The 24,868-nt window shown below is 31.6% G+C and overlaps 4 protein-coding genes across 7 annotated transcripts; 3 read left to right on the top strand and 1 right to left on the bottom strand.

Annotated features, from left to right (window-relative positions):
• Positions 1–586: 586 nt before the first annotated feature.
• On the top strand, positions 587–2,792 carry LOC18608314 (pollen receptor-like kinase 5). Its single transcript, XM_018114871.2, has 2 exons — positions 587–1,808; positions 1,987–2,792. The coding sequence occupies exons 1-2, from the start codon at positions 587–589 to the stop codon at positions 2,670–2,672; spliced, it is 1,908 nt and encodes a 635-aa protein (XP_017970360.1). The 3' UTR covers positions 2,673–2,792.
• Positions 2,793–8,990: 6,198 nt separating this feature from the next.
• Positions 8,991–13,278, top strand: LOC18608313 (RNA-binding CRS1 / YhbY (CRM) domain protein). Of its 3 annotated transcripts, XM_018115900.2 has the most exons (6): positions 8,991–9,194; positions 9,716–10,160; positions 10,435–10,836; positions 11,341–11,545; positions 11,994–12,417; positions 12,600–13,278. In XM_018115900.2, exons 1-4 carry the CDS (start codon positions 9,136–9,138, stop codon positions 11,488–11,490), a joined length of 1,056 nt encoding a protein of 351 aa, XP_017971389.1. In that variant the 5' UTR covers positions 8,991–9,135; the 3' UTR covers positions 11,491–11,545; positions 11,994–12,417; positions 12,600–13,278. The 3 variants fall into 3 exon arrangements, with proteins under 3 accessions (XP_017971389.1, XP_007042997.1, XP_007042998.1); XM_007042935.3 differs by lacking the exon at positions 11,994–12,417 and having other exon boundaries at positions 8,992–9,194; XM_007042936.3 differs by lacking the exon at positions 11,994–12,417 and having other exon boundaries at positions 8,992–9,194; positions 11,341–11,549.
• Positions 13,279–13,502: 224 nt separating this feature from the next.
• LOC18608312 (annexin Gh1-like) lies at positions 13,503–15,590 on the top strand. Its single transcript, XM_018115901.2, has 4 exons — positions 13,503–13,994; positions 14,193–14,344; positions 14,429–14,647; positions 14,771–15,590. The coding sequence occupies exons 1-4, from the start codon at positions 13,880–13,882 to the stop codon at positions 15,284–15,286; spliced, it is 1,002 nt and encodes a 333-aa protein (XP_017971390.1). The 5' UTR covers positions 13,503–13,879; the 3' UTR covers positions 15,287–15,590.
• Positions 15,591–16,001: 411 nt separating this feature from the next.
• LOC18608311 (cAMP-regulated phosphoprotein 19-related protein) lies at positions 16,002–19,283 on the bottom strand. 2 transcript variants are annotated; one of them, XM_007042933.3, is made up of 7 exons: positions 19,057–19,283; positions 18,084–18,201; positions 17,896–17,958; positions 17,764–17,811; positions 17,577–17,630; positions 16,373–16,463; positions 16,002–16,290 (listed from the first exon to the last, which is right to left on the bottom strand). In XM_007042933.3, the coding sequence occupies exons 2-6, from the start codon at positions 18,174–18,176 to the stop codon at positions 16,389–16,391; spliced, it is 333 nt and encodes a 110-aa protein (XP_007042995.1). In that variant the 5' UTR covers positions 18,177–18,201; positions 19,057–19,283; the 3' UTR covers positions 16,002–16,290; positions 16,373–16,388. The 2 variants fall into 2 exon arrangements, with proteins under 2 accessions (XP_007042995.1, XP_017971392.1); XM_018115903.2 differs by having other exon boundaries at positions 16,406–16,463; positions 19,057–19,274.
• Positions 19,284–24,868: the final 5,585 nt, after the last annotated feature.

Raw genomic sequence — 24,868 nt, 5'->3', positions numbered from 1 at the left:
TCCAATTTTGAAGTATAAAAGTACATAGAATTCATCTATTTTTTCATGTGTTTATCCTACCATTTTAAGCATTCCCATTTAGCAATCCTGATATAGTGAATTTGTGGAGTGCCCAGAGTTTTCCTGATCCGAGTATCACCCTGTTAATTCTGACTAAAGCACAGTTTTCCAAATATTTCAATATTTAAGTATCCTATCCTTCTCTTCAACCAAAACCGTCCATCGTGTTTAATGTTTACTAATATGCGCATTCAAATGTATCATCCACACATCCTGAAATAAATTAAATTTCCCAAGTATGTAGAATCATAAGAGGTAACGTCCTCTTCAGGTTCATTGTAGCTGGAGATCCCCAAAAACAATGCAAGCCAGCCCACTTTGGATTTTGGATTCTCAGCAATAAAATCCAAAAGGAAACAGCTCAGAGTTTGTCCTTGTTTTTACCTTCAAAAAAGATCATTGATGGCTGTAATGGCATTGCATGAGAATATTTTTTTATTTTATCAAGCAACCAGAGACATTAATTTTCTGCCTGTTGGGAGTCATTACTGCAAAAACAAACACAATTTTCACTTGATACTGAGTTATGGGGTCGCTTCTGTTTCCCAAAAATCTTCTTGTTATGATTCTTTTTTCATTGTATAGCAGTTCTATTGCTCAATATGAACAGGAAAGGGATGCTCTATATGCTCTCAAGCATGTGTTTAATGATCCATTCCTAAATGATAACTGGAATGGGCTTCAGTGCTATGAAAATACCTCATTCTGGTATGGCATTCAGTGCATCAATGGCCGTGTCACTGCAATATTATTGGAAGGTGGGGGCTTATCTGGGAAAGTAAGTGCTGATGCATTTGTTGTGCTTTCTGAATTGATTACCCTCAGCTTCAAGAACAATTCAATGTCGGGGAATATAATGGATTTCTCTTCCAATCAGAAGTTGAAGGATATTGATCTGTCAAAAAACATGTTTAACGGGCCAATCCCACGTTCACTGCTTGCTCTTAATTTCTTGGAGTCCTTGCAGCTTCAAGATAACCGTTTGACAGGTTCGATCCCAGAATTCGACCAAGCCAGTTTAATAGCGTTCAATGTCTCCAATAATAATCTCAGCGGTCCAATTCCAGGAACTCACACCCTCAAATCCTTGAGCACCGCTTCCTACTCTAACAATAGCCTTGGCATGTGTGATTCATCAAATCCTGATACCTGCTATTATACCGCAAATGATACAGCAGGAGAATCCAGAAAGAGATCTGTTGCAACTATATTTATTGTTTTCGATATTATTGGTCTAGCTACTGTGATTTTGCTCCTTATTCTTTACTGTAAGAAATCGAGGAAGCTTAAGAAACTGATGCAAAGAAACCGCCTTGAAGAAAAAGATGACGAGGATTTAGAGTTGGAGGCCGGGGCCAGTTATTACAAGGAAAGTAAAGATGAGAGCAATATTCAAGCAGAGGAGCAGAGAGTCATTGCAGAGGAAGCGAAGGGGAATCTCATATTCATGGGGGATGACGCAGGCTTTAACCTAAACGATCTGCTGAGAGCTTCTGCAGAAGGCTTAGGTAAAGGGCTTTTTGGCAATAGTTATAAAGCTACGCTGGAAGGCAGGCCAGGTGTTGTTGTAAAACGACTGAGGGATTTGAAACCACTGAGCAATGAGGAATTCACGGAGCTGCTACAAATAATTGCAGATCAAAAGCATCCAAATTTGCTTCCGTTACTTGCTTACTACTATTCCAAAGATGAGAAGTTGTTCGTCTACAGATATGCCAAGAATGGAAACCTTTTCAACCGCCTTCATGGTGAGATTACCAATTACAAATTTTTATGGTTATAGTTGTACTATTAAATATCTTCTCTTTAAATAATGATATTTCTTCAAGTTCTGAGAAAAACATGAATTATCATATGGGATCAAGGAATATATTTCCCTCTCTGGCCTCTTTAAATAATGATATTTGAAATTGATGGATAATGCAGGAGGGAGAGGTACCAGAGAGCGGATTCCTTTCAGATGGAGCTCTAGATTATCTGTTGCTCGAGGAGTGGCACAAGCCCTGGAATATCTTCACCTCAATCCTAGCTCCTCCCTATGCCCTGTTCCCCACGGCAACCTGAAATTGTCAAACATTCTCCTTGACGAGAATGACACGGTTCTTGTTTCCGATTACGGTCTCACTTCCCTCATAGCCCTTCCCATCGCATCTCAACGTATGGTCTCATACAAGTCTCCCGAATACCAGAACTCGAAAAGGGTTTCAAGGAAGTCTGACGTCTGGAGTTACGGCTGCCTTCTGCTGGAACTATTAACAGGAAGACTATCAGTTCACTCAGCTCCTCCAGGCATCAATGGGGTGGATCTTTGTAGCTGGGTTCACCGAGCTGTTAGAGAAGAATGGACAGCTGAGATATTTGATATGGAGATATCTGTGCAGAGAAGTGCTGCTCCTGGAATGCTGAAGCTGCTGCAGGTTGCTATTCGTTGCTGTGATAAGACCCCGGAGAAACGGCCTGAAATGACAGAACTTGTAAGAGAGATAGATAACATAAAATATGTTGCATCAGATGATGAAGATGAATTATCTGTGGATCAATCGTTAACAGACGAGTCTTTCTCCACAAATGCCTCGTCAGTAGTAGTAGTTGGTAATGGGAGAGGTTGGTAAGATTTTGAATGGATCCTCAAAATACTCAAGATCTATCGTTTTTAATCAGGAAAAAAAATGAGTGCAAGATCGACAAGAGATTCCAATCATGCAAACCAGAATCAAGCTTTGAAATTTTTGTTGCAGTATGTGACATTCCACGTTGAATCTATCGGGGTTTTCTTCCATATCTCTTTTGTAGCAGCAGTAGCAATCTCTCCAAATTTCTCCAATAAATTACTAGAGTTTTATCTTTATGTTTTTCATTTCATCCATTCCTGTTCTTCGTGATTTGTATGAACATGTTGAGTTTGGAAATTTTGACTTGCAAATAACAAATAAGAAGCTCATTCATGTATGAATTAAGTTTTAGGAGATAAAAATTTGTTTTCTCTTTATGAAAATCAATTGATTTTTTGTAATTATTGAGCCGCAGAAACATGTCTCGTGATGGGTTTGTTTCATTTCATTTACAAGCATGTCACCAAGCCTCCCTCTATATTCGATTCTTATATCTTTCATTTCCAAGAAGGTGTTAAATCACAAAATTTGCAATTATTCTTATTAAAAGCTAAAAAAGAATAAGAAGGAAATCATCACGTGCCATTATATAATAAAGAGCTTTATGTAATTATAATAAAATAAAAATCATTAAATGTCAACTTAGATTATATTATTGCGGTTAAATGCCTATTTAGGATTTAATTTTTACCAAAGTTTTTCATTTCAAGATTCAAATTATTATTTCGTTTGAATTAAGATGCACTCTTTTAGATTTTATTCGTTGAGAAACATTGATAATAAAAACTAGTAAATTACCGTTAATAAAATTAAAGAAATCAAATATTATTTTGTTTGTTGATTTTTCTTAAACTGATAAAACCCAAAAGGTTATATCCTAATTTTCAAAAAAAAAATATTGAATGTGTTATGAAATATAAATTGAAAGAACAATTATAAAAAAAAAAGAGAATAATTATAAAAAAATTATTTAGAGAGAGGAAGAATATCTCATTGAAGTATGTATTTACAAAAGAAATAAGTAGTTTATTTATAGACTAATAACTCCTTATTTAGATAAAATTTACCAAATAAATATAATACTAAGACATTAGATGAATGGATTAAATCTTAATCTTGATCCAATCTTATCTACATTCAAATCTAGATATACATAACAAAATAGATATTCACACATATATTCAAAACACTTCCTTTAAATATCAATTCTATTAAGGATATTCCTCATTAAAACTCTAATTAGGAAAAAATATCATAGAAAAAAATCTGAGTGAAGTAATAAAAGAACATAATTATTTTCAAGAATATGCTTTTGAAATACTACCTCATTAAAAATTTTATCAAGAAAAACATAGTGAGAAAAACTTTAATGAAGAAAAAGAGTACAGTACGAATTTTACTCCCTCTAATGACTGCATTATTTAAGATCTTTAAAACAATACATTTCAATCTTTTATACCAATTTTTCAAATGTTGCAGTAGTAAAGGCTTTGGTGAATAAATCTACTAAATTGTCACTTGAACGAATTTGTTAAACACTAATATCATCTTTTTCTTGGAGATCATGAGTAAAGAAGAATTTTGATTAAATATGTTTTGTTCTATCACCTTTAATGTATGTTTCCTTTAACTATATTGTTGAATTTCCTTCTAGGTTAACAAGCCACAGGTTTTTCAAATAGGTTGAGTTACAAATATTAATTAGACATATTCACGACTTGACTCATGAATTACTAAAATTTCTCATGATTTGAAGAAGTAGTAACTATAGTTTGTTTTACAGAATACTATAAAATAATCGTACCTCCACATGTAAATAAGTAACCTGTTCGGGATCAAGTCTTGTGTGGATCAAATTAATATTCTGCATTTGCATTATCAATTAAATTTAATTTTAAGTCCTTATCCATTGTTCTTCAGAAATATCGAAATATATGTTTAATTCTATTTCAATGTCTTCAAATTGGAGAAGAACTATATCTTGCTAATAAATTTACAGGAAATGATATATCAGATCGTGTATTGCTAGCAAGATACATTAGTACTTCAATTGCACTAAGATATGGTACTTCAAGACCAAAAAGTTCTTCATCATTCTCATGAGGTTGGAAAGGATCTTTTTTCACATTTAGTAACTTTACAACCATTGGTAAACTCAATAGATGTGTTTTGTCTATATAAAATCATTTTAGCACTTTTGCTATATAATTTGATGGATGGACAAAAATTTATTTGTCAAGTGTACAATCTAAAGATCTTAAACAAAACTTTGTTTTTCCAAGATCTTTAATCTCAATTTTTTTTAAGTAATTCATGGTTTTTAATAACTCTTCAGGAGTTCCAATAAATAATGTTTAGGTTATCAACATAATTAACAATTATGACAAATTCAAATCCAAATCTTTCTATAAAACACATAGGCATAAAAGATTATTTGTATAACATTCTTTTAATAAATTTTCACTAAGGCGATTATATCACCGCGTCTGCATTGTTTTAATTCATATACATATTTGTTTAATTTGATCGAATAAATTTTTCGAGAATTATGTACATGTTTCAGGTAACTTAAATCCTTCAAAGATTTTCATATAGATATCAAAATCAAGTAAGCAATATAAATAAGCTGTAACTACATCCATCAGCACCTACAAAAGAATATGTCTCTTCACAATCAATACTAGGTTGTTGGATAAAACCAAGCTTTTGGGTAAAATCTTATATGACAAACAGTACTTTATATCTCAGAATCTCATTTTTCTGATTTCATTTTCACGCAAATGCCTATTAATATCCCACTGGTTTTACATTTGAGTATGGACTACACATTCAAAAATTTCATGTTTGCAAGTGAATTCAATTCTACTTTGATTGCATCTTTCCACATTAGCCAATCATTTATATGTTTTCATTCTTCAATAGATGTAGGTTTAAGATCCTCATTTTTTATCATAATATTGAGCGTTACATTATATGCAAAAATATTGTCGACATGTAAATCATTCTAGTTCTATCTTTTCCCTGTCATGACATAACTTATAAAGATCTTTTCATTTTCATTGATTTCAGGTACCTGAATTTCTTCTGAAGTTATGTCAGGGGTCTCTTTTAGAGTTTTTATTTTCTCTTTTTCACCATCTTGAATATTTTCTCCTTTCCCTTTTCAAAAATTTTTATCTTTGGAATCAATTGATCTCTCATGCTTCTGGCGTGCCTTAGACTCGTTAACAATAGCAAATTATCCTACTGAGACATCGATTCTAATTATAGCATTTGCAGCTAGTATATAAGATTTGGTCATTCATTTTAAATCAGTAAATACATCTAGCAACTAATTTGTTATATTTTGAAAATTAATTATCTTTTAAACTTCTTGTTCACCTGATTTGTGCGAAGATGAAAACTAGAAAATGATAATACATTCCTAGATATTTCTTTTTCTAACAGCTTATTTTCTTCCCCTAATGTTGAAAAAATTATTTCATCAAAATGACAATCGGCAAATATTATCATGAATAAATCTTTTGTTGAGGGTTCTAAATATTTAATTATAGATGAAGATTCAAATCTAACATATATTTCTAACCTCCTTTGATGACCCATCTTTGTGCATTGTGATAGAGCAATTGGGACATATAGAGCACGTCCACAAATTTTTAAATGAAAAATATTTGATTTTTGACCATAAACCAATTGTATAAGGGAGAATTTATGATAACTTGTTTGCGTGATGCATACAAGTGCTACTACATGCAAAATAGCATGCCTCCTAGGCATAATTGAGGAATTTAATTTTCATAAGCAATGGCCTTACAATCAATTGAAAATGTTTGATAAATGAATGATTAAAACCATAAATATCGAAATGATCTGCATAGTGGATGAATAGGTCCACATATATCGTGCTGAATACGTTTCAAAAATGTAAGCGATTTAGTCTCAATTTTAGTTGGTGATGGTCTTATAATTAATTTACCTTGAGAGCAAATAACACATGAGAATTCATTATATTGAAAAATCATTTGGGTTTTCAATGGATAATCAAATGAAATTTTAATAATTTTTTACATCATTATTGATTCGGGATGGCTTAACTAATTATGCCAAATATTAAAATTATTAGTAAATTTCTAGTTTGCTATAACAAGAGTTTCAATCATTTTAATTTTTGCGTAGTACATTCCAAAGGATAAAGCGGGTATTTTTTCCAACACACACTTTTTACTCGAGATAGAAGATATAATATAAAGGTATTCAATACCTCTTTTATTCGTTATCTCAATATGATATCCGTTTAGATGAATATCTTTAAAACTTAATAAATTTCTTCTAGACTTAATAGAAAATAATGCATTTTTTATTATAAACTTTGTTCTTCTGAGTAGTTAAATAGTGGCTCTTCTGGAGCTTTCAATTAATCTTGTACTACCAGATATTATATTAAAATTAATTTCTTCCATTGTTAAGTGAGAATAATATTTTTTGTCTTTAAATATAATGTGCGTTGTAATACTATCTATTAAATATATATTTTTATTATTAATCTTTGATCCAATTAGATGAATATTTATATTTCTTCAATAAAATGAGATATATAGTAAGAAACTTACAAGTTGACATAAGAGAACATTTAATACAAAATTTATTATTAAAACACATAAAAAAATCTTTCTAATAAACTTATACCAGAACACATCAACAAACTATTTAAGAAATTTCATTCTTAGATTTTTATCACCAATCATATGATCAATTTGTCCTTCAAAGTGGGCAAAAAAATTAACATCCAAATGTGTTATATAAATCTGGCTATCATCTTTAACAAAATTTGTTTCGATATTTTCTTTTATCTTTTAACGATGCTTGAAAAAGTTCAAATATATTATATCAACTTGGCTATCATCTTGAACAAAATTTGTTTCGATATTTTTTTCTCTATATTTCAATGATGCTTGATAAAATTCAACAAGATGTTTTGACGTACAACAAGTATGTGACTAATGACATATAACAAACATTTTCTATATTCTTTTTATCTTGTCCACTTTTGTCTTTTTTTTTTATATATCTCTTCATTATTCATCCACTTCTGGTAATTAAATATATTCTTATTATTAGAATAATGATTAATGTAACCACCACGATTGCAATAATTATGACAACCTCTTCCGCCTTTACAACTATAATTATTAAATGATATCACATTCACTTCAGAGAATGGACGAGATTTATAATTTTTTACTTGTAACTTGTTATTTTGCTCAATCACAAAAAGACATGAAATCCAAAACAAAATATATATTCAGATTACCCGAAGTATAATATTTTTCACTTGTTACAAAATAAATATCATACAAAGGTAATTATCATACAAAGTCAATTTAATATGTTCAATTCAAAAAATGTTTTATGCAAAATCTCATAGTATCAAAGATGAATTTACATATGTTGAGTAAAATCATAATCGGAACTCAGCAAATGAATCATATATTGAGCAAATTATTCCAATACCGGAGCAAAGAGATAATATATAATTATGCATGCTTAATTTGATTTAATAAATCAAGGGATAAAATATGATACATACTACATAATAGAAATTCACATCCAATTTCATAAATTAAGGGATAAAATATAATATATATATATATATGTATATATATTACATGATAGTAAATTCATATTAAAATTATTTTTCAAAGAATGAAAACACCAAAAAGATATTAAGTCACTTACCAAATTTGCTAAAACCAAAATTCAAATATCAACCATTGAAATACTTTTTAAAACTTGAAAGAACTGAAACTTCGACTCTGAGATGACCATTGAAATCCTTTTAGAGATTAGAGAATTATGCTAATATGAAATATAAACTGAAAAAACAACTATAAAAGAAAGAGAATAACCATAAAAAAAGTATTAGAGGAGTAAAAATATCTTATTGAAATGTGTATTTACAAGAAGAGCCTATTTATAAACTAATAACCCCTTATATAGATAGAAGTTATAAAATAAAAACAATACTAAGAGATTGGATGGATTAAATCTTAATCTTAATCTAATTTAATCTACATTCAAACTTAAATATACATAATAAAATAGATATTTACACACACACACACATATATGTATATATATATATATGTTCTTATAACAAAATCCAAAAATAAAAAATTTGATAAACGTAAAATTTATTTAACCCACTACTATTAGTCTTGATTTTCAATAACAGAAAACATCCATTTCCGTTCCGCTAAATATTTCCCGCTGAATAATCGAGTGGGCTTATTTGGGCCTTACACTTCTTTGTAGAACAAGGCAGTGGTACACCGAAAGGCCAAAATCTTGATCTGCGCAGAGCTCATTCTCTTCGTTCTCTATTAAAACAATGAGAGAAGCATCTGAGTCTGCGAGGGCTTGGTCTAAATTTTCAAAATACAAATTTTATTTTGTGGGAAAATAAATGGCATCCATTGCTTCAATTCGAGAAATTACCCGTCAATTTCCGTCCACTATCAAGAGGTTTGCTCCGTTTTTTCCTTTTCTTCTTAGTTTTCTCATCTTTGTTGGGGTTTAATTTCTTTTACCAATTATTACTGTCAATTCGACAGCCCAGAAACTATATGAATTTGAAGGAAAAAGAACATTTTGATTCTCAAGTTTTTGTCAGTTTTTCATTTCTGATGATTTTCTGAAGGCTCGTAGTTGGACAATACTTCGATGCTAATATTTACATGAAAATTTTCTTTGCTTTGCTGCAATTAAGAGACAAAAGAGAAGAATTGTGCATATCTAAGTAAAGTTATGTCCTTTATTGCCATTGACAAGAGACATAGTTTCTGGGGTTTATAGATGGACTATGATAAAACTTCTGTTTTTAGAAGTCTTTTTGGCTTTTGCTTCTAAAGATGTCTGCAAAAAAGAAATACCATGTTTATAATACGACATTTCCTTGATATAGAAATTTTGAACTGTATCTGTCATATTGAAGGACTTTGATGACAGATATTCTTTCTTTTGTTTTTTTTTTTTTTTAATTGCAGGGATTGTTTACTCAGGTTATGTTGTTTTGTTCGAAATGAGTCCTTTCTGTCTAGACAATGCCTTAATTGTATCACATTTGCAAACCAGAGAAGCTACAAGGCTGTGAGGCCTTCATTACCTGCTCCACATGTTGCCACTCCTTTTGATTTTTCATTGCTATTGGAGCCAAACATATTTTGGCATCGGAACATTCTTTGCAAATGGCTATGTGCAAGAAATATGAGTAATGCATCAGTTGAGCTGAAAACAGATGAGGATGTTATCAGGTTTTCTTTTAGTAAGGCACTAGGTAGAGTTGGTTCTACATATGGGAAGGGGACAACCAAAAGACACAAAATGTCTAAAAGGGCCAAACTGAATGAACTTCGTTTCTACCGTCTAAAGGCCAAAAAGAAGATGAATTCACCAAATCCTGAAGTTAGGATTAGATATAAACTTGAAAAGGTTAGATAGCTTCTTGTTTTAACTATAGTTTATATTTTGATTAAGAATTCTGTATCCTTTTTTTGGATTTGGGCTTTTCCGGTAATCTCACTAGTATAGGAGAATGTTGTGATTGTGATATATAGCATGTGGAGGCCATTTTGGCTTTTCCTCTTTTTCCTCTCTCTCTCCCTCTTGCCCTCTTTCTTCACGTTCATCTGAGTTATTTAATAATCTGAACTTTTTTCCAAAAAGTATTAGTTTGACTACTATCTTTGTAAACACTTCTCCTCAGGCCCAAAGAAAGGAAGCATGGTTGGTTGAAAAGTTGATAAAATATGAGGTTCCCAAGGCCCCTGCCGAAACATATGATCCTGAAATTTTAACTGAGGAAGAGAGACACTACCTAAAGCGTACTGGTGAGAAGAAAAAGAATTATGTTCAAGTTGGAAGACGAGGAGTATTTGGCGGTGTTGTTCTCAATATGCATCTCCATTGGAAAAATCATGAAACTGTAAAGGTCACTTGCAAGCCTTGCAAGCCAGGGCAGGTTCATGAATATGCTGGAGAACTTGCTCGACTTAGCAAAGGCATTGTGATTGACATAAAACCTAACAATACTATAATATTCTATCGAGGAAAGAATTATGTGCAGCCAAAAATTATGTCTCCACCAGATACCCTATCTAAAAGCAAAGTAATTTTTTTGCCTTTCGTTGATAATCTGTTTGTTACTTATATATTAGAAATTTCTGAAATCTCCCTTCTTGAGAATTAAGTGGTGGTATTCTTTGTGTTTCACTTGTTTTAGTTCATCTGTACTTGCATCAGCTCATGAAGCTACTAATGCATTGGGTCCTTATTTTATCTGCATGTACCAAACAAGGGCTAGTTGGGCTCATTATGTGTTTGTAGAAACTTGATGCTTCAATGTTTATGACTGGAATTTAGGGCTGGTCTAGCAGCTTGGGACTTGTAATAGTTGGGGCTTTGTTTGTGCTACCATGAAAAGCACTTTATAGTTCTGCGCTCATTGTAATATATCTAAAGGTTTCACTCTTTATGAAGTTGTTTTCTGTTAAAAGGAATGCTGTAGCTTCTTCATAGATGATTCTTTAGAGGGAGTTCAATTGTTCATCCCTCTTTTATTTCAATACATGTTGTCAGTATAATATTTTCTTTTCCTATTCAAATATTGCAGGCTTTGGAAAAATACAAGTACGAACAATCCCTTGATCATACAAGCGAGTTCATCGAGAAGTTGGAGAAGGAGCTTGAAGAGTATCTCGAGCATAAAGCTCGATATAAGAAGGCAAAAGAGAGTGCACCGCAGAATTTCCTGGTTATATGACAGCATGAGTTACAAATAATTGCCAAATTTCAGTTTCCAGAGAGTGTGATTACGAGTAGGTATAGTTGCTAAGTATTGTATGTTGCTGCAGTTATATATTGAAAATCCTTATTGAAAGATACATGATCTGAATATATTTGCATGGCATCTATCTGGTTGTGTTGTATGGGGACAAGTGATACCTTCTTTTTTCTGTGTTATTGTTATTGGTGAAACTTGGTAACAATCAGGGATAAAGATCTTAGAATATTGCAAATGATGACCTCAAAAAATTGTTTTAGTTTCTTTAAAAAGAAAAAGAAAAACAGTAAATGGTTGCAAAACATACTTGCGATTTAAATGGATGTTGCATATCCTTGTCAAATACGCAAGTTTGGAGGTTTTCAAGATTTAAATTAGAAGGTTCTCAAATATATATAAATTAGAAATACACTGCCGGGATCATGATCTTTTAAGACTTCATAATAAAATTGATCAGTAACTTTGTTCTTTCTGTGTTGAAGCTAAGAACATACTGGCTAAACCTCCCTCGAAGCGTATGCAATGACGTGGTCAGCAAAAATGCACTGTTTGGGAGACAATGGTTTTGCATTGTCATTATCTTTTAGTACTCATTCTCAGAAGACATGTTGCATGCCAATTCAAAAAGACTTGTTTAGTTTACTCATTTATTAGTGACCAATGCCATGTGCTATTTACATGGAGCCACTATTTATATTGACTAAAGAACCATGAAATTCTACACCAACAGTTGTAACTTGTTGCTGCCAAAGGCTTATTGGTTTCTCTTTGCTTTGACTGCAAATGTGAGGAAAATGGTTGAGCTTATGGATTCTATACTTCTAGATTATGAGTCCTGGTGGCATTGTCTCACTGCCCTTTGGTATCAGCCGGGGCTGAAATCTGTCATGATATTCTCTTCTTCTGGTTGGTTGTTTTTCTTTAACCTGTCTGGTGTAGATTATAGCTACTGTAAATTGTTTCGAATGTAATTGATGTATTAATGATATTAATGACATATAAAGGCTAATGATTACAAGAACCATGAATCTGTTTATTCAGCTCAATGCCTTTTGTTCTTTGATCAAGGCTTGTCTATTTTGATGCAGGATGATAATGGATGCAAGCCAACTTTGAGTTGAATAGTCATCTTCTTGGCTGGATGATACTGAGTGGCTGAAAGGATGATTGTGGTTTACTTGGGTTCATGAGATTAGACACATTACACAAGTGCTAAGCATTTGGTCAACTACATCAACTGCATGTGAGCATGCAGGCATGAAATATGCTGATCCCGGCTACATGTGGCTTTCATTTCCATTGGAATTATATCTGATGATAGTTGCTGGACACACCACTTGATTTGGGAACCTGCCAATTGCATCAGTGCACTGCTTTTAGATGGTCTAACGACTGAATACCAGCCATGGGTAAGGAAAAGCCCCTTATATCTGACGTCTAAGAACTTCTTCCATCGTGTTTACGCATTGTACAAATTGAAATAAACAATTTTGTATATGGATTACTGAAATAATTTCTCAGTCTCTGTAAGAGTGCTCTTTTGTGAAGCTTTTCCCAGTGCAGTTCTAAATAAGGTGGCTGAAAGGGCTGGATGCACCAAGGATGATTATGAAATTTTTTTTTATGAATAGATTTTTACCCTGTTGTTCCATCATAAAAAGCTTTCACCCTTGGTGCTGTGCAATTAGCTGTAAAGCTTTGTTAACCTTTTGACATATTATATTTTCAATTAAATGCAGTTGTAGCTTTACCATGATTTCGACCCAAGTTGGTGCTGAATTTTTTCTTACCTAATTTCTCATTTACTTGTAGTGCTTTGTGTCATGCGCTCTGCATCTTTTCTATGAATTCATTGAATCAACCCCAGTAGTAACTCCTCAATTGCAGGGGATTAAAAAGACAAATCCTTTCCATCCATTTTTCTCTAAATTTAGATATTATCAAATAGACAAGAGAAAAATCCATTACCAGTAAAGTCATTTCAGGATGTATGGAATCAATGAGTGAGCCGCAATGTGTGATGAGCACCTAGCAAAGAAGCCTTCTTTCACCCCAAAAAGACTGATAAAACAGCATGTAACATTTGATATCGTTGAGAGTTGTTCACAACAAAAAGATACTCTGACTTTTGCGTCCATTAATCATAACAAAGCGCAAGTCAGCGGTAAAGGAAGTAAGCTGGCACGAGAAAGTGAAGGGCAGCAAAAGGAGTATGGTTGATATTGGAATTGAGGATATGTTCCTTCCTGTTATTCCTCCACTTTGGACGTGCTTATTGTTATCTACCCGCTTTCTTTCTTTGTAACCCAAAAGCGGAACCAAACTTAATTATTCCTCGCAAACAAATCAGCCCTATAAAAATGGTCTCATGGCGTCTTCTTCTCTTGCATACTTGGAAGCCTCTCCTGAGATGGGCAGTAGTTCCACTCAAACCTCCAGACAGTATGAGCAAGATTGCCACATCCTTCACTGTTACTTCTCTGGTATTCGACCTTTCTTTGGTTTTTTTGGCTTTTCCTCTGGCTGTTTGGTTGTAAGGAAACACCTTTAGTTGTCACGGGATCAAAACAAAATTGTGTAGAGAACCCTATTGCAGTTGCAACAAACACGCAAATTATGTTACTATAATCTTACAATTCTTGACTCTTATCATGTTGTTCTCAATATAAATTATTTAACAGGCAATGGAGCAATCAGCAACCAAAAACTTGTTCAAATTTTTGTCAATAGAGACTCAAATATGCTCAAGCTCGTCCGCCAGACTTACAGTGCTCGATATGGCCAGGATCTTCTTCAGCTCATGTCAGATGTCCAGAGGAATAACTCCCTTGCTGTAAGTATAACTCCCAAGTTACATCAAAAGTTGCATGCATTTGGATGATTTAGCTGTGCTGATAGAGGCATGCCATTGGTGCAGAGGATAGCTTATCTCCGCATGGTTGAACCGCATGAACGTGATGCTCAGATGATAAGGCATTCGTTGTTCGGAGGGAGTCTAAACCTCAATATCATCATTGAGGTGGCTTGCACCAGACCATCTTCAGAGCTGCTACGAATCAAGCATGCCTACCAAAGTCGATATAATTCTGACCTTGAAAAGGATTTAACAATGAGAGTCAATGGTGGATTCAAAGAGGTAACTTTTAGGTGCTAGCTATCTCAAAATTGACTCATTTTTGTCTGTATCATTGTTAATTTGTTATGGCCTCTAGAAGACTAGAACTATTGTTTTTTTGTTCTGTTTTTTCTCTGTGCTTAGATTCTGTTGGCTGTTCTGAAGTCGTGCCGCAATTATGGTTGTAAAGCAGACATGAGCCTGGCCATGTGTGATGCCAAGACTCTGTATGAAGCTATGGAAAGTGGGAAAAACATAGATCAAAAGACAATAACTTCAGTTCTGAGTCAAAGGAACAATGGGCAAGTAAGAGCCATACTAAGCTCCTACAAGCAGCTGTATGGCCATGAATTCGGCAAGTCGATTAAGAGAAGCAAATGTGGGCAATTTGGGAAGGAACTTCGGGTCGTAATACGGTGCATCCAACATCCCGAGAAGTTTTTTGCAAAACAACTGAGGATGAAAAATGCGGATGGTAGAGAGATTCTGATTCGAACAGTAGTTACCAGGTCGGGGATAGATATCAAAGCGATAAACAAAGCTTTTGTAGCTAAAACAGGCAGCTCTCTGGAAAACCTTGTTATACGGGAATTTAACAACAGTAAGGACAAGACAAACGACCTCGTAGTCGGTATCTTGGTCGGGCTTATCAAAGGTTGAATATGAAGCAGGAATCATGGCAGATTTGGTTCATAAATAATTGACTTGTTTATACAAATAAAGACGGCATCATGGTTTCTAATTTAAATTCCTTGTAATTATGCATTGGATTTGTAGTTGTTAAGGCAAGCTTCTTGCGCCATGCATAAACTAAGATTCATGTCTGCACATGTCCTTGATTGTGTATATGCATAAACAAGATACCAAAGGGTATATGCCCTTATGATCTTTATTCATTTTTTTCCTTACCTTACTTATTCTTTTTCTGTACTCCTGAAATAGAGTTCTTGTACTCATAAGCAGTTTGATCACTTCCTCACTTATCTGACCTTACTTATTCTTTTTCTGTACTCCTGAAATAGAGTTCTTGTACTCATAAGCAGTTTGATCACTTCCTCACTTATCTGAGCTGGCAACATTAGGCTCTCATTTAGTCAGGTGGAGACAAATCTAGAAGAGAACATTACTAGGAAAAAGCCTTCTGCAAAAACAGGGCCAAGATTTGGATGAGGTGACACGCAGACAGGTACTTTGTTAAACCTTTCAAGTGGCTAAATACTGGCGATTGGACTAATTTAGAATATTACTAGGAAAATGATTTAGCTTTAATTACCAAGTAAACATGTAACGACTGGTTCAGTCTCGATGGGACAACGAAGCAAACCCAACAGATAGGAGCAACTAGCAAGCAATGAGAAGAAACGGGGAAGCTTCGTTTTGTAAGTGGTTTACTCATATCACGAAGAATAATGTTCCACATCATAAAAACCTTGGAACAACAGACAGCTCAGTCCCACAATTCTCAACTGCATAAATGTTGTAACTTGTCAAACTTAACTAATACCAAAACACCTTCACCAAATTTATTCACGGGAACAATTGAAAATTACTCATTACCTATCTAGGTATTAGAATAACAACCAATAGTCCTCACAATATCAGAAGATTAAGGGCAGTTTCTCATTCATTGGCAGTCCCATCCTCTGGTTGAGTGCTCCCTCCATCTACATAATGGCATGATGAATTGAAATGATTATGTAACAGCAAAAAAACAGGAGAACGTTGATGCAAAAAGAACATTCATACCTAGGAGTTTGCTATGTCAATAACTAGGCATACCTTCACCATCCGCTGGGGCATAAGGAGACTTCCTATATCGTGTTTGTTGTTGTGTGGGCTAAAACACAAAGAGCAGAAATAATAAAATCATAACCATCATAAGAGAACTAAATAAATGTGTGAAAACAAAAGGAGGATGTATGAACTATATGATTCATCACTATGATCCTAGAATCTAGACCATGTCAATATGAAGCTAATTCTTCAAGAAAATCAAAGAGGCATCAAATCAGAAAATATTCAGCAGCCTTTACAAACACACATCAGAAAAATATTTTACAGGAAGAAAGCTAAACTGAGATGAATTTGTCATCCTCAAAACCCCTTTTTTCTCTCTTCCCCAAAAGTAAAGGGTCCGAAATTACAAACATGAACTGCAAAAAAGTTTCACTACAATTTGATTCTTGATACATCTTATATCAGAAGCCATAAGTTTTGCCCTTCAGAAAAACCGTCAGACAGATACTCAGCATGAAATACATGTCAAATTATTTATGTAGATGAAACAAGCTATAGAATTGTGTCAATATAGTACCAAAATAAAAGATCTAAGGTAGTTGATGTATGTTAAAATTTAGGCCCTATTAATGCAAATGCTAGATTATAAGACGTTTTTACATCATCTTACTTTTCCCAACATAAATATAAAGCAATTGAATTATAACAACCCAACGGAACACAATTGTTTGTCAACCTTTTATCGTTTGACAAAAATAAGCCACCTTGCTCCAGTAGTTAAAGGCCTTAGTGGATCTACAATTGCAATACCTTTTGCTCCTCCAGACATGTAAAAGTTCTAGTAAAGCCTGTTCACTATACTTTGATCCAATTGAGAGGCCTATGTGTGACCAAATTAAAAAGTCTGAATAAAGTAGATCATGTTGATTTAAACTTTTGACCAATTAGAGAATCCTACAAAAGTGGACTAGATTGATTTAAGCTTTCCTTTATAAAGTCTCATCCTGCAGCATTAGCAAAGGACTAGCTAGTCTGTTGCTCTCACTCATCAGAGGAATTTACTACAATTCTTAAAATACATATTCACGAACAAAATTCTCAACATATGTTATCCACCAAATCTCAACCAAAATACGTAGTTCAAGGAAGTCAAATCTCATTACAAAAGAAGGGAATATTAAGGTAAACATATTTACAAGCGTTGAATTAATACCTGCAATTTGGGCCGGAGGGCTTCAAGTGGTCCTTTGGGCTTCTCAACACCTTGCTGTTAGTATCCAAGAACATAAAAAAATATCGGAAACTTCAGCTTAATCAGGATTCATTAGCCTTGCCAAGCTAAAATAACACAAACATAAAAACATAAAGATTAGTCGGGCAGGAGGGAATCTTTGAAGTACCTTTCCAAGTGCCCAATCAGCAGAGTCAAAGTAGGCACGTTCATGGTCCTAACAATCCAAATGAAAAACTTAGATAAGAATCATGCACAAAGCAAGAAACCAAAAACATTACAATTTTCCCACAGAAATTACCTTAGAAATGAGTGGTGGTTTCTTGGGCATGATCCCTCCATATTTTTTCTTTATAACTGCCTCCTAAATAGACAAAAAAGATAGATCACTTAAACTGTAAGAGCTCCAGAGAAAAAATATATATCCAGTATATTGCTAAGATCTTCAATCAATCAGTATCCCACAGTGAAGCAAGATAAGAACACAACCTCCTCTTGAGATGATGGCATGGATTTTCCAGACTCCTGTGTGACGTTTACATCTACTTGTTCTTGCTCCTTGACATTCTCCATGCCTGACATTAGTTTCTTGCCCAACTAATAGCAGCTGCATTAGCAAACAAGTGATTTGCATGAAAAACTTCGGCAATGCTTACACTTTGACAGAGGATTTGGCCCACAAAATAAACTTCACTTGTTCCCATTTATATAAGGTTGGCAACGTAGAAACAGAACATAAATCTTAGTAAAACTGGGGAAAACTATCAGCCAAAAGGCCAAGGCAGAAGCATGAGCAGTTTCAGTTAATGCATACTCTACTCAATATCAATTATTAGAATAACCATTTAACCATTGGGCAACCGCAACTTTTAGTTAACAAGCACTCAATGACAATTAAAGGAGATCACTTCACATTCACGTTCAAAAAATGAGACAATGGAATCAAATTCAAGAAAAAAAATTGTTGAGAGAAAACTGTAATCATTCAACAAATTACTAACTTTCCAGGCTTGAAAAATACAAGTATCTCTGAGTATTACTTCTTGATGCATATGTGTTATAAATCAAAAGCAATTACATAATTGCAATTATAATGAAAAACCCAAATGCCATATATTTACAATTTATAATTCACGCCAGAAATGAACAGTAGAAAATCATTACATTAAAATCCACATATGCTAGTAATAAAAAAAACTAACAATTAAATTTAATTAATTTGACACGAACGAAATGAGATCCCTGCTTAAGCTAGCAAAATGAATCAAAAACCTAGGCAGATCCACACCTAATTGCCAATCAAACCAAAATTTATTTTCTAACTAATCAAAAAGCCTACTTAAAAAACCAAAACCCTAGGTGCTGGTAGATTTAACAAATTCATTAGCAAATAAATGAGAATAAATTTTCGTAAAATTTAAAGATCAGGGAAAGAAATTGGGAGATGAGAAAGGTCAGGTACCTGAATGATAACCACTCTGCGGAGATCGGAAATTCAAGGAAAAAGGTTTTCCCTAAGCCGTTTGATAAATATAAATATAAAATACTTTTTGCGTCGTTGAAATTTTCGGTGGAGTTCTTTTGTTTTAAGGGATTTATGATGAGGGCAGGGATTATTTAGATTCTTCTACTTTTGGCATCAGTGTTTGTTTGGAATTACCCACCGAACTGCACAATTGATCGTTTCGGGGTGCATTTTGGGGTTCAGCTCAGCGGTGGCTAATTAAAGGGTAAATTGCACTCAAGTCCTTATATTTTGCACATAATTTAGATTGAATCCAATAGTTTAGAAATTGGACAACTTGTGTCAAAAAATCAAATTGGTGCATCTAGTAACTCTTGTCGTTAAAGCATTGTCATGATAGCTTTTGCAGCAATCATATGGGTATCACATGAAACCATAATAATCTTCATTTATTTAAAAAAAAAAAAGAAAATGTCGAAATTACAGTTAAAAGAGGAGATTTACCCATCCAATCCTCAAGGAAGTTGCTGATCTGCAACCACTTCCCAAAATTGCTTGGGTCTTCTTGCTTGTGTTCTATTTAGCTAAAAATGAAGAAAATAAAAGGTGGAAATATCAGATTTTGATTAAGTGGAATTTAAGATATCAAAAGTTTATTCATAAAAAAAAAAAAGATCGAAATACAAGTGAATACTGCAAAAAAACAAGAAGTATGTTGTGAACTTATTGAAAATAAAAGTATTTTAGTTGTGAGTAGTTTATTAATTGCCTAATTTATGTTAAGGGCGTTTGTGTTTTTTGAATGATTATTTAATTCTCAAATTAATGAATTCAATTTGAATTATGTTCAAAATTTGAAAGACCTGAGTGAAATTTACTTTCAATTAAGGATTATGTGAAATTTTTTAAAATAAAATACTTTCAATTTTAATCGAAATTTCAAACGAATACATTAGAATTCGAAACGGATATTCGATTTTAAAAAAATATCTTTCACTAGACATATAGATCTAGTTGTTAATCAACCGTTAGGGTTTCATTAATTTTATGACCTAATAATACTCAAATGATAATTTTAACTTTTATTATTTTAAAAATTACTATTATATAATTTTTATTAATTTTATTTATTTATTTATTTAAAAAAATGATCTGGTGCTCCCCAAAAGAGGGGAGCACAGGAAAAAGGGTGCATCGAGATCTTGTGCTTCTCTCCCGATCGGTGCTCCCTTCTCTTGGGGCGCACCAGTCAATGTTCTCTATTTTTTTTAAATATAATAATAATATTTTTTAAATTAATAAAAAAAATATTTTAATTTTTTTATAATCTTTATTAACGGTGTTTACATTTTTAAAGTAAAATGTCTATTTTAAAAATTAACAGACTTGTTTAAAATTTCAATTAAAACTTAAAAACGCGAGGATATTTTATCCAAATTTTTATTATACTTGTTTGACAATTCAATCGAAAATTAATCACCTTTATATTAGGAAAAAAACAAACATTTAAATCTAATTAGTAATAGAAATTGCAAACTGCTATTTGTTGTTTACACTGAATTGAGTTGTAATAAAACGTCACAGTTTTTATTCTAGATTTGATCTTAGTAGAAGAAAATTTTTAATTACCGTTATTATGGTATAAAAATTTACTTAACCTTTTAGTTATGCAATAAAAGGACCAGTCTTTTTTCCTTTTACAAACAAATGCATCTGAATAGTAATTTCATTTTCATAAAAACTATAATTTATTATGCATAGTATTTAGTAAATATTGAATACTTAAAATAAACACTTTAAAGACTTAAATAATAACACTTTGGAATAATAGAAATATTGTAATTAGTCAAATTCTATCGACATAATATCTAAAAAAAATTTAAACTATATAATTTTTGTTTTTTTATTACGTTTAATCTAGATTTTATACTTTTATTTTAGGTCAAATAGATTCTTATAACTAACTATTACTAACAATTATTAATCAGAATATCATTTGTCATTTTATATCACGTAGTATTAAGTGATATGTTGATATGTCATAATGAATGATAATAACATGCTGATATGATATAATGACATAATCACGTGATATTTTCATCTTCACGTGAACGTGATATAATTAAAAAATAACAAATAATGTTATAACTAATGACAATTAGCTAGTGTTAGTCATAAAGATTTATTTTGTCAAAATAAAAATATAAGTATTTGATTAAGTTATAAAAGAATAAAAATTTATTTAAATAATTTATAAAATTTTAAAGCATCCACTCCAAAAATCCAATGATACTTTTAATTTTTACGAACTAATTTAGAAAGGAAAAAAAGTAAAAGCAAAAGGCCAAGTTCATAAATAATACCCATTATTATTTAATTTAATAGTGCTTAAAAAGTAGTAAATATTTTTGAAAATTTTGGCGAATTAACCAATCGCGTTAGACTGGATTTATTACTCCCACTGGTAATTCATTCATCGCTGCCGTTCTTGTTTCTTTTTGCTAGGATTTGCATCTTTCTTAGTGCAGTCTATGCATAAATATTGAAGAAAAAATTGTCATATAAATCTTATATTATTGAAAAATTGTATATTTATAGAAAACTTTAAATTATATTTGTTATAGAGGTGAATGATGTCACAATTCAAGAGTTCACACAAATCTAGTCAAACTAAACAAGTCCATAGATAGCAAGCCAAGTAAGCTAGGTAGTCTAGGTAAGCCAAACAGCCCCATAAATAACAACCCAAACACGCTATGTAGTCGAGACAAATTAGATTATACGTTTAGCCCACGTAATGTAATTTGATTTAAATTTTTAAATTTGATTATATATATTTAAATTTAGATTATATTATATTAAGATTAAGATTTTAATTTAATTTGAATAATCTTTTTAAATTAAATCTCTTATCATTATTCTTATTTTATAACTTAATTTTATCTAACAAGAGGGGTTATTAGCCTATAAATACCCCTTCCTTAATTTGTAATGCATTCCAAAGAAATACAAATCCTTTATTTCTCAAAAACTTTCTCTTCCATTATTTTGTGGGTTTTAAAACTTGCTTCAGCTTTTTCTTAAGCTTGATATAATTTTAATTAAATATTATAATATACTTAACTAATAATATTATATTACAATTTTAATTAAATAATTTACATAATTATTTGTTAAGATTAATGTGCAATACAAAAAAAAAGAGAAAAACATATTAACTTACTTTTGTATTAGTACTAATTAGATACTCTCGTTAACTCTCATTAAAACACAAAAGCAAGCTTTGAATGTGAAAAAAAGAGACATAGTGATAATAAAATTTATTTAGTGTTATAAATATATATATATCCATTGTATTTCATTATATCCAATGTATTTCTTTAAATTTAATGTACCTCCTCATATCTAATGTACATATTTACGTAAGTATTCTTTTATCTTCTAGATCCATTCAGTATATATACATTCCTATCTACTAAGTTCATCATCTTTATTTATATAAATTCATTATCCCTCTATTTATGTAAGCCTAAAAATAAAGGCATTATAGTTGATGGTATACACACTTAAAACGAAATAAAAAATAGAAGATCTTTTTACCTTTTTACTACTTTTTTCTAAATTTTTTTTAAAAAATTTTATTTTATAACACATTATCAACATGAAATTCTAATCTTTAAGTTTTGATATCGTTCAGTTTCCGTCATCATCTCAAAGTTAAAAGGCTACATTCTTTCAGGTAATTTTTCTTTTAAATTCAAGTGTCGCTTTATTACTTTAATTATATTTTCAATCTATGATTAGTCAATTTCTTATTTTAAATTTTATTATCAATTGATTTTTATTTTTACTTATTGATAACAATATTTTATTTTTTATCTATTAATAGTTTTCACTATATCAAATCTTATGAAGCTTGAATTTGTGGCTCTTAATATTACTGACAAAAATTATCTACCTGAATTCTAGATGTTGAAATTCATTTAAATGCTATAAGTCTTGGAAACACAATCAAAAAGGCAAATGAAACATCGAATCAGGATAAGGCAAAAGTATTGATTTTCCTTCATCACCATCTCTATGAAGGATTAAAAATTGAGTATCTTATAGTAAAAGATCTTATTGATCTTTGAGAAAGTCTAAACGATAGATATAATCACTAGAAAACAGTAATTCTTTCAAAAGCTTGTTATGGTTGGATGTATTTATGATTACAAGATTTTAAATCCGTAAGCAAGTACAATTCAGAAATATTTAGAATTAGTTCTCAATTAAAATTATGTGGAGAAAATGTTACTAATGAAGATATGTTAAAAAAAATATTTGATACTTTTCACACCTCAAATGTGCTCCTGCAGTAACAATACCATAAAAAAGGCTTTAAAAAATATTATAAACTAATTTCATGTCTTCTCATGGCTGAGCAAAATAACAAATCACTTATGAAAAATCATGAATCTCGTCTAACTGGTTATACTTCATTCCTTAAAGTGAATGTGACATCATTTTATAATTATGACCACGACCAAGGTCGTGGACATGGACATGAAAGAAGTTGTCATAATTTTTACAACCGACGTAGTCCTAGTAATTACTATTCTAACAACCAGAATGCATTTAACCACTAGAAGTGGGTGAATAATGGGAGAGATACAAAAAAAAATGATAGAAGTGGACATAATAAAAAGAATACAAAAAATGTTTATTATAGATATGGCATGAAATGTCATTGGTCATGTACTTATCGTACGTCAAAATATCTTGTTGAATTTTATCAAACATCATTAAAAGATAAAGGAAAAAATATCAAAACAAATTTTGTTGAAAATGATATTAACCATGGCCAAGTTAACGTGACACATCTGGATGTTGCTAATTTTTTTGTCCACTCTGAAGGACGAATTGATAATCTGATTAGTGATGCTATGGTTGGTGATGGTAACAGAAATTTCAAAAAATGAAATTTATTAATCAGTTTGTTAGTGTGCTTTGATATTACTCTATTAGGAAAATGCATTTCTTTATGTTCTCATTACATGTAAATGATATATAATGTATTAAATTTTATATATAATGTTAATTTATGTTAACTTGTAAATTTACTATTATATAGCTTGTTTTATTGCAGAAAATATGGATATTCCTCTCGTTAATGTTAATACAATATCTAATAGTACAAGATTTATTAAAGACTAAAAAAAAAACTAATATTTCACTATCCAGAGGAACAAGAGTTATAATCAAAGAAGCATTATTTTCTACTAAGACTCAAAAAAAAAATCTGTTAAGTTTTAAAGATATTTGTTTGAATGGATATCATATTGAAACAATAAATGAAAAAAATATTGAATATCTCCCTATTACATCTATCATATTGGGTAAGAAATGTGTATTGGAAAATTTACTCGCTCTGTTCTCTAGATTGTATTACACAAATATTAGAATGATTGAAACTCATGCTATTGTAAACCAGAAGCTTACTAATGATTTTAATATTTGGCATGACTGGTTAGGCCATCTCGGATCAATAATAACATGAACAATTATTAAAAATTCATGTGATCATTTATTGAAAAATCAAAAGATTTTTCAATATAATGAATTCTCATATGCTGCTTACTTTCAAAGCAAATTAATTATAAGGTTATCACCAGTTAAAGTTGAGGCTGAATCTTTTTAGTTTTGGAACATATTTAGGGTGATATATGTTGGCTTATACATCCACCATGTGGACTATTTAAATATTTTATGGTTTTGATCGATGTATTGACAAGATGGTTACATGTGTACTTATTATCAACTCACAATT

This window comes from Theobroma cacao, chromosome 2 (assembly GCF_053813885.1).
Source record: "Theobroma cacao isolate CCN51 chromosome 2, ASM5381388v1, whole genome shotgun sequence".
Taxonomy (NCBI): domain Eukaryota; kingdom Viridiplantae; phylum Streptophyta; class Magnoliopsida; order Malvales; family Malvaceae; genus Theobroma; species Theobroma cacao.
The sequence above is the reverse complement of the archived record's forward strand: the minus strand, read 5'-3'. Positions and strand labels throughout refer to the sequence as shown.

Bases quoted from the DNA above. Each gene is read 5' to 3' on its own strand.
- LOC18608313 (XM_018115900.2), top strand. From the start codon at position 9,136: ATGGCATCCATTGCTTCAATTCGAGAAATTACCCGTCAATTTCCGTCC. The intron at 9,195-9,715 runs GTTTGCTCCGTT...TTTTAATTGCAG, and splicing joins TTTCCGTCCACTATCAAGAG to GGATTGTTTACTCAGGTTAT. The intron at 10,837-11,340 runs GTAATTTTTTTG...CAAATATTGCAG, and splicing joins ATACCCTATCTAAAAGCAAA to GCTTTGGAAAAATACAAGTA.
- LOC18608314 (XM_018114871.2), top strand. From the start codon at position 587: ATGGGGTCGCTTCTGTTTCCCAAAAATCTTCTTGTTATGATTCTTTTT. The intron at 1,809-1,986 runs GTGAGATTACCA...TGGATAATGCAG, and splicing joins CCTTTTCAACCGCCTTCATG to GAGGGAGAGGTACCAGAGAG.
- LOC18608312 (XM_018115901.2), top strand. From the start codon at position 13,880: ATGGCGTCTTCTTCTCTTGCATACTTGGAAGCCTCTCCTGAGATGGGC. The intron at 13,995-14,192 runs GTATTCGACCTT...ATTATTTAACAG, and splicing joins CCTTCACTGTTACTTCTCTG to GCAATGGAGCAATCAGCAAC. The intron at 14,345-14,428 runs GTAAGTATAACT...CCATTGGTGCAG, and splicing joins AGAGGAATAACTCCCTTGCT to AGGATAGCTTATCTCCGCAT.
- LOC18608311 (XM_018115903.2), bottom strand. From the start codon at position 18,176: ATGTCAGGCATGGAGAATGTCAAGGAGCAAGAACAAGTAGATGTAAAC. The intron at 17,959-18,083 runs GTTGTGTTCTTA...TTGTCTATTTAG, and splicing joins TGCCATCATCTCAAGAGGAG to GAGGCAGTTATAAAGAAAAA. The intron at 16,464-17,576 runs GTATTAATTCAA...TTTGTGTTTTAG, and splicing joins CCCTCCGGCCCAAATTGCAG to CCCACACAACAACAAACACG.